The following is an 8,769-nucleotide window of genomic DNA, read 5'->3' as shown; positions in this document are numbered from 1 at the left end:
TGTATAGTTATTTGTGTGCTCTAGGGCAACAGTGTCTAGATGGAATTTGTATTTGTGGTCCTGGTGACTGGACCTTTTTTGGAACACCATTATTTTGGTCTTACTGAGATTTACTGTCAGGGCCCAGGTCTGACAGAATCTGTGCATAAGATCTAGGTGCTGCTGTAGGCCCTCCTTGGTTGGTGACAGAAGCACCAGATCATCAGCAAACAGCAGACATTTGACTTCGGATTCTAGCAGGGGGAGGCCGGGTGCTGCAGACTTTTCTAGTGCCCGCGCCAATTCGTTGATATATATGTTGAAGAGGGTGGGGCTTAAGCTGCATCCCTGTCTAACCCCACGACCCTGTGTGAAGAAATGTGTGTGTTTTTTGCCAATTTTAACTGCACACTTGTTGTTTGTGTACATGGATTTTATAATGTCGTATGTTTTAGCCCCAACACCACTTTCCATCAGTTTGTATAGTAGACCCTCATGCCAGATTGAGTCGAAGGCTTTTTTGAAATCAACAAAGCATGAGAAGACTTTGACTTTGTTTTGGTTTGTTTGGTTGTCAATTAGGGTGTGCAGGGTGAATACATGGTCTGTTGTACGGTAATTTGGTAAAAAGCCAATTTGACATTTGCTCAGTACATTGTTTTGATTGAGGAAATGTACGAGTCTGCTGTTAATAATAATGCAGAGGATTTTCCCAAGGTTACTGTTGACACATATTCCACGGTAGTTATTGGGGTCAAATTTGTCTCCACTTTTGTGGATTGGGGTGATCAGTCCTTGGTTCCAAACATTGGGGAAGATGCCAGAGCTAAGTATGATGTTAAAGAGTTTTAGTATAGCCAATTGGAATTTGTTGTCTGTATATTTGATCATTTCATTGAGGATACCATCGACACCACAGGCCTTTTTGGGTTGAAGGGTTTTTATTTTGTCCTGTAACTCATTCAATGTAATTGGAGAATCCAGTGGGTTCTGGTAGTCTTTAATAGTTGATTCTAAGATCTGTATTTGATCATGTATATGTTTTTGCTCTTTGTTCTTTGTTATAGAACCAAAAAAGATTGGAGAAGTGGTTTACCCATACATCTCCATTTTGGATAGATAATTCTTTGTGTTGTTGTTTGTTTAGTGTTTTCCAATTTTCCCAGAAGTGGTTAGAGTCTATGGATTCTTCAATTGCATTGAGCTGATTTCTGACATGCTGTTCCTTCTTTTTCCGTAGTGTATTTCTGTATTGTTTTAGTGATTCACAATAGTGAAGGCGTAGACTCAGGTTTTCCGGGTCTCTATGTTTTTGGTTGGACAGGTTTCTCAATTTCTTTCTTAGATTTTTGCATTCTTCATCAAACCATTTGTCATTATTGTTAATTTTCTTCGGTTTTCTATTTGAGATTTTTAGATTTGATAGGGAAGCTGAGGTCAAATATACTGATAAGATTTTCTACTGCCAAGTTTACACCTTCACTATTACAGTGGAGCGTTTTACCCAGAAATTGTCTAAAGGGATTGAATTTGTTGTTGCCTAATTGTTTTTTGGTAGGTTTCCAAACTGCATTTCTTCCATCTATAGCATTTCTTAATGTTACTCAGTTCCTTTGGCTTTGATGCCTCATGATTGAGTATTGCTCTGTTTAAGTAGACTGTGATTTTGCTGTGGTCTGATAGGGGTGTCAGTGGGCTGACTGTGAACGCTCTGAGAGATTCTGGGTTGAGGTCAGTGATAAAGTAGTCTACAGTATTACTGCCAAGAGATGAGCTATAGGTGTACCTACCATAGGAGTCCCCTCAAAGCCTACCGTTGACTATGTACATACCCAGCGTGCGACAGAGCTGCAGGAGTTGTGACCCGTTTTTGTTGGTTATGTTGTCATAGTTGTGCCTAGGGGGCATATGTGGGAGGGATGCTGTCACCTCCAGGCAGGTGTTTGTCCCCCTGTGTGCTGAGGGTGTCAGGTTCTTGTCCGGTTCTGGCATTTAGGTCGCCACAGACTAGTACATGTCCCTGGGCCTGGAAATGATTGATTTTGCCCTCCAGGATGGAGAAGCTGTCTTCATTAAAATATGGGGATTCTAGTGGGGGATATAGGTAGCACACAGGAGGACATTTTCTCTGTTAGGATAATTTCCTTTTGAATTTCGAGCCAAATGTAGAATGTTCCTGTTTTGATTGATTTAATGGAGTGAGTTAGGTCTGCTCTATACCAAATTAGCATACCCCTGAGTCCCTTCCCTGTTTCACACCTGGTAGTTTGGTGGATGGGACTACCAGCTCTCTGTAACCTAGAGGGCAACCAGTGGGTCTGTCTCCTCTATACCAGGTTTCTTGCAGGATGACAATGTCTGTATTACCGATTTCTTTGGTGAAGTCCGGGTTTCTGCTCTTCAGGCCAAAGGCAGATGACCTCAGGCCTTGGATATTCCAGGATGATATAGTGAATGCTTTTTGTTCCATAGAGTGTCCAATGTTGTTGGTCGTGGTTTGGCCTCAGGCCAGTAAGTGTGAGCAGAGCCTGCTGAGCATCTGGTACATGCCATTGGCTTGGGCGAGTGTGAGAGTGGGGGTTGGGACTGTTTGCCCGCTCACTACCTGGGCGTATGTGTGGCTTCCATGTTGAGGCCCTCTTTGCGGGGGTGGGGTGCATGGGGTGGGCAGGAGTGGCATAGGTCTGATCTGAGGGGGCCTAATTGGGGTGTGGGCATGGTTGACGTGGGGGGGGTGTTGATTGGTTGGGGTGGGGGTGTGGATGTGTCTGGGTGTGCGGTGGTCTGGATGTAATTCCTCTTGGTGTGGGTCCTCTATGTGTAGGTCCAGGGGGGGGTCCTGCAGGTCTGGGAGGGTGTCTCGCCGGTCTGGGTGGGGTGTCTATTGATCTGTTGCTCCTGTGTGAAGTGTTGGGGATACGTTTGAGAGTGATGTCCTTTAGAGTTCGGGCAAAGGTGGGCACTGCTGCCTTGTAGAGGTGGACCTGGTCATAGAGGCTGTTCAAGTCCAGGGTGGAGTGGTGGGCCAGGAAAACATTTGGTTTTGAGGCACAGTCACGGGAAATACTTGCATTTACCCTCTGTATTGTGGCAGGGTGGAAGTCTTTTCGTGGTAGCAGGGTGGAGATAACCACTTGTGCGTTGGGGAAAGTAGAAGAAGCCTTTTCAATCACTCCCTTCAGTGCTGTGGCCACTCTTTCTTGCTGTGCTCTCAGGTCGTTTGTGCCTGTGTGTATTATTATGTGGCTGGGTGACCCTAGTTTGGCCTCAGACAGAAGGTCTAGGCGCGCTGGGTGTTTGGACACCAGAGTTTAGACACACTGTGTTTGGGAAAAAAGTTTTTTTCTTCTATATATTTCCCATTTGAGTCCATAAGTAGTACAATCTGTGTCTTGTGTTTGTCCTCAGTGGGTGTGGGGGGTTGTCAGAAGGGCTATCAGGCAGGCTGACAGGGGGTGCTCAGAGGGGTGAGAGCCGCTGGGCTTGGGGTTCCTCATTTGTCTGTTCTGCTGTGATGTCGACTCTATGGTCAGGGTCTGGTGTGGACTGTTCTGCTGTGGTGTCGAGACTTTTGTTGGGTGCTGAGGTGGGCTGTTCTGCTGGCTTCTCTGTGGGGGTGGCCACCTCTCTAGTGGGTTGTTCTCTGTCGCACGCCGTCCCCCTCACCCTCTCCTCCATCCCCCTCACCCTCTCCTCCAATCCCCCTCAACCTCTCCTCCACCAGCAGTCTGACACTCCCCTCTAGTGCTCTGTTCTGCTCCTCTTTCTCCTGTTGTATTTGTCTCACCACTGTCCAAAGAGCAGATATGTCTCTGTCCACCTCCAGCTCTCCGGGTCTGGTTAAGGGGCTGTTGTTGTGCTGGACTGTTGTCTGGGTCTGGGTCTGTGCTGTCCAGCTGAGTGTAATCACCTGCTGTTCCAGCTCCACCTGCCTTATCTCCAGCTGGGTGAATTTGTCCTTCATTTCAATGAGGGAGTGGTAATCTGTGCTGGGAGGTTGACTCTCTGCTGGGGGTTGCTCGTCTGTGGGGTTACATAATGAAGAGGTCTGGTCTGACCCGCTCGGTGTGGGGGTATCTTTATCAAGGGAGAGCTTCTCCTGCTGGGCTAATTCTTTGATTAGGTGAAAGTCCAGCTGAAACTGTTTGTGATTACCCTGTGCCATTACTGTTCCGGACTTATAGATATTTATATTACTTGACTCAGAGTCCTCGTTATCAAGTATTCTGAGTTTCCACCCCTCGTTAATCCCCGCTCTCGTAACAGAGGGGTAGTGTGCTAATATAGCACTGTGCCATGCCAGGGGATGGTTTGTGTGGAAGATAAGGTTGCTGATGTTCCCATTTTTGTAATAGTCAGCAAAAAGTGTCTCTTGATTTTCCATAAGGAGCTTCATTTTGTAATCTTTTCTTGACTTCTCATTCTTTACATGCAAAGGGTACTGTATTTTAATTACCTCTGAACAGCGGGAGGGAGCCTCTAAGGCCTCTCCATTTGGTTGGGGTAGACTGTGTGACTCTCCTGCCATTGTTGGGCTAATGGGCTTTGACACCTCTCACTTGACACGTTGGTGCTAGTTGAAGCTGTATCAAGCTTGGCAGAATTATGTTAGAATTCAGTCCTTATAAAGTAATGTAGTGTATTTTTCTTCTTGGCTTTTGGCTTTTAAAATATAGTTTCAGACTAAGCATTACTCACTCAGTTCCAGGTTGGATGGTGTTTTCAGGTTTCTGTTGTTTTCCAGAGAATTTGCTGTATAGAGAAATAGATCTTGGTAGTTGTGAACCTTCCAGGTGATTCCGTCATTCCGTCCAAAATCCGGTTGTAGGTTTTAAGTTTTGATTTGAAGTGGGGGTTATGTTGTAGAGAGTAGAATCCAGTATGTGTTCCTGACAAAAAATCCAAGTTTATCTAACTCCTAATCTATATTTTTTAAAGAAAATGCTGAAAAATGCAGGAGCTCATCTGATCCTGACTTTCCCTGTCTCCTATCTCTTTCTCTCTCTATCCCTCTCTCTCTGTCCCACTCTCTCTCTCTCTCTCCAGAGTTATCAGTCTCTCTTTCTCTCTCTCTCCAGAGGTATCAGTCTCTCTCTCCAGAGGTATCAGTCTCTCTCTCCAGAGGTATCAGTCTCTCTCTCCAGAGGTATCAGTCTCTCTCTCCAGAGGTATCAGTCTCTCTCTCTCTCTCTCCAGAGGTATCAGTATCTCTCTCCAGAGGTATCAGTCTCTCTCTCCAGAGGTATCAGCCTCTCTCTCCAGAGTTATCAGTCTCTCTCTCTCTCTCTCTCCAGAGTTATCAGTCTCTCTCTCTCTCTCTCTCTCTCTCTCTCTCTCTCTCTCCAGAGTTATCAGTGTCTCTCTCTCTCTCTCTCTCCAGAGTTATCAGTCTCTCTCTCTCTCTCCAGAGTTATCAGTCTCTCTCTCTTTCTCTCTCTATCTCTCTCTCCAGAGTTATCAGTCTCTCTCTCTATCTCTCTCTCTGTCCGTCCCTCTCTCTCTCGCTGTCCGTCTCTCTCTCTCTCTCTCTCCAGAGGTATCAGTATCTCTCTCCAGAGGTATCAGTCTCTCTCTCCAGAGGTATCAGCCTCTCTCTCCAGAGTTATCAGTCTCTCTCTCTCTCTCTCCAGAGTTATCAGTCTCTCTCTCTCTGTCCGTCCCTCTCTCTCTCTCTCTCTCTCTGTCCGTCCCTCTCTCTCTCTCTGTCCGTCCCTCTCTCTCTCTCTGTCCGTCCCTCTCTCTCTCTCTGTCCGTCCCTCTCTCTCTCTCTGTCCGTCCCTCTCTCTCTCTCTCTCTCTCTCTGTCCGTCCCCCTCTCTCTCTCTGTCCGTCCCTCTCTCGCTCTTTCTCTCTCTGTCCCTCGCTCTCTGTATCTCTCTCTCTGTCCTTCTCTCTCTCTCTCTCCAGAGTTATCAGTCTTTCTCTCTCTCTCTCTCTCCAGAGTTATCAGTCTCTCTCTCTCCAGAGGTATCAGTCTCTCTCTCTCTCTCTCTCTCTCTCTCTGCAGAGTTATCAGTCTCTCTCTCTCTCTCCAGAGTTATCAGTCTCTCTCTCTTTCTCTCTCTATCTCTCTCTCCAGAGTTATCAGTCTCTCTCTCTATCTCTCTCTCTGTCCGTCCCTCTCTCTCTCGCTGTTCGTCCCTCTCTCTCTCGCTCTCTCTCTCTCTGCAGAGTTATCAGTCTCTCTCTCTCTCTCTCCAGAGTTATCAGTCTCTCTCTCTTTCTCTCTCTATCTCTCTCTCCAGAGTTATCAGTCTCTCTCTCTCTCTATCTCTCTCTCTCTCTCTCTCTCTCTGTCCCCCTCTCTCTCTCTCCAGAGTTATCAGTCTTTCTCTCTCTCTCTCTCTCTCCAGAGTTATCAGTCTCTCTCTCTCTCCAGAGTTATCAGTCTCTCTCTCTCTCCAGAGTTATCAGTCTCTCTCTCTTTCTCTCTCTCCAGAATTATCAGTCTCTCTCTCTCTCTGCAGACATTTAAGTCATTTAGCAGACGCTCTTATCCAGAGCGACTTACAAATTGCAGAGTTATCAGTCTCTCTCTCTCCAGAGTTATCAGTCTCTCTCTCTTTCTCTCTCTATCTCTCTCTCCAGAGTTGTCAGTCTCTCTCTCTCTCTCTCTCTCTCCAGAGTTATCAGTCTCTCTCCAGTATCAGTGTATCTTCAGACTTACCCAGCATCGTTGTCCGTCCTCTTCAGTACTTTGGAGATGTGAGGAAGAATGTGTCTGAACTGAGAGATAAACTAGAAGACTTCCTTAAAGGAGAATGGACCAAGATCTCCACTACAGGTGTGTTGAAAACAATAAGAACATCAACTTTAGACCATTGAAAGTTCCCTACTAGTCATATACATGTGGAATATGGTCTGATGATAACATTCCCTCTCTCTGTCAATGTGTTTGTGTGTCTGTAGTGAATATAGTGGATGTTGTACTGCCTCCAGAGCTCAAGACCAGAGAACAGTTGTTACAATGTGAGTCTCTTTATTGTGAAGTAACTAACAGTCTCTTTTTACTGACACTCCTAACAATCCCTCTAGAAATATATAGCAATAGTAGATCTAATCAAAGACTGGGTATCTATGTGACTCCTCATATTTCTCTGATTTGATCTCTGCTGTGCTCTAATCAAAGACAGGGTAGATACAGTATCTGACTTAACTTATTGTTCTGACTCCCCTCATTGGTCTCTGCTCTTCTCCCAGATTCCTGTCAGCTCACACTGGACCCAAACACAGCACACACACGCCTCTCTCTGTCTGAAGGGAACAGAAAGGTGACCTGTACACGCCAAGTCCAACCATATCCTGTCCATCCAGACAGATTCACCAACTACTGTCAGGTTCTGTGTAGTGAGGGTCTGTCTGGACGCTGTTACTGGGAGGTGGAGTGGACTGGTGTTGTTGTTACAGCAGTCTCATATAAAGACATCAGCAGAACAGAGAGCGGTAATGATGGTGGATTTGGACTCAATAACAAGTCCTGGAGTTTACATTACTATAGAGGTGATTATTGGTTCAGACACAATAATGTTGAGACTAAAGTATCAGGCCCTCAGTCCTCCAGAGTAGGAGTGTACCTGGATCCCAAGGCAGGTACTCTGTCCTTCTACAGTGTCTCTGACACAATGACCCTCCTCCACAGAGTCCAGACCACATTCACTCAGCCCCTCTATCCTGGGTTTTGGTTCCAACTAAATGGTACTGCTGAGCTGGTTAAACTGTAAACTGATTTGTTATTAATTCAAATTCAATACAATGTTTTAGTCTTGTACATTTCCATGAATCATGATGTCTGGTGTTGATGTATATTGGTTGTCATTCAGAACCATTGATATGTTTTCTCAGTTGGTTCTCTGTCTCTATGTAATTCTCCTCAGTATCATTGATCAGCTTGTTGGCTCGGTCCTAATTGATGTGTTCTCTGTCACCTGGAGCTGCATGGAAAATGGTCCAGGAACTAAAGGACAATTCAGGACTAGTCAGCCCACTACAAGCTGGTATCACTTACGTTCTACTAAACTATATGGTCTGGTTTCCCAGACACAGATTAATCCTAGTCCTGGAATAAACAGTATGTTCAATGTAGACGTCCAGGAAACCGGCCCTAAATGTGTCATCTTTCATCCTCCTATACTGCTCAGTCCAGCAACATTAAACCTGTCCAGCAGGTGGTGCTGTTGACCAAACAATAAAACCAGCAGATATCTTGACTTGCCACTCAGTATATCAGTAATGTTCAGAATAGTACTTTAATATCATTGGAGATTGATGGTCTTTTTAATCCACTATCCAGAGTCAGGAACAGATGAAGTTAGGTCTGCTACTGTTCAGTGATTAAATATGATTTATGGTGATGGGAAATAATAAAAAACACTCAACTTCACCTAGTAATAGTTTTCCTTTGTTATTTATTCCAATGTGAGTCTTTAACTTGTAAATGTATTGTGTGGAGGTGAGCTAGTGGTGTGGCTGATAGAATAGAATGAAAAGGGAGGAGGGGAGGGGAAATGGGCAGATATATCAGACAGATGAGGGAGAGAGAGATTTTCATCCAGGAGTTAGTGTCTCTGTTCCAAATAGCTCCCTATTCCCTGCGTAGTGCACTAGGCTTCTTATAACCAGGTCTAAAGTAGTGTTCTAGATGTTAGATGGTTTCTCCCTGTCATTACAACATGACAATATGGTCATGACTTTAGTGGTTTCCTCCCCCTTTGTTTTTAGTGTTATTTTGTTATGTGTGTTGTCAGGGTTGTTCCTCTGTGTTCCTCATTGAAAATCCATTAACAATGAATCA

At 45.2% G+C, this 8,769-nt stretch overlaps 1 protein-coding gene across 1 annotated transcript; it reads left to right on the top strand.

Annotated features, from left to right (window-relative positions):
* The first annotated feature begins 4,275 nt into the window (after positions 1–4,275).
* On the top strand, positions 4,276–8,358 carry LOC135561307 (serine-rich adhesin for platelets-like). Its single transcript, XM_065002749.1, has 4 exons — positions 4,276–4,288; positions 5,509–6,762; positions 6,888–6,947; positions 7,179–8,358. The coding sequence occupies exons 1-4, from the start codon at positions 4,276–4,278 to the stop codon at positions 7,697–7,699; spliced, it is 1,848 nt and encodes a 615-aa protein (XP_064858821.1). The 3' UTR covers positions 7,700–8,358.
* The last annotated feature ends 411 nt before the right edge of the window (positions 8,359–8,769 follow it).

This window comes from Oncorhynchus nerka, linkage group LG17, assembly GCF_034236695.1.
Source record: "Oncorhynchus nerka isolate Pitt River linkage group LG17, Oner_Uvic_2.0, whole genome shotgun sequence".
Taxonomy (NCBI): domain Eukaryota; kingdom Metazoa; phylum Chordata; class Actinopteri; order Salmoniformes; family Salmonidae; genus Oncorhynchus; species Oncorhynchus nerka.
This window is presented reverse-complemented; position numbering and strand designations above follow the sequence as displayed.

Coding starts and splice junctions, on each gene's coding strand:
- LOC135561307 (XM_065002749.1), top strand. Junction 6,763..6,887: donor GACCAAGATCTCCACTACAG/GTGTGTTGAAAA, acceptor GTGTGTCTGTAG/TGAATATAGTGGATGTTGTA. Junction 6,948..7,178: donor CAGAGAACAGTTGTTACAAT/GTGAGTCTCTTT, acceptor CTCTTCTCCCAG/ATTCCTGTCAGCTCACACTG.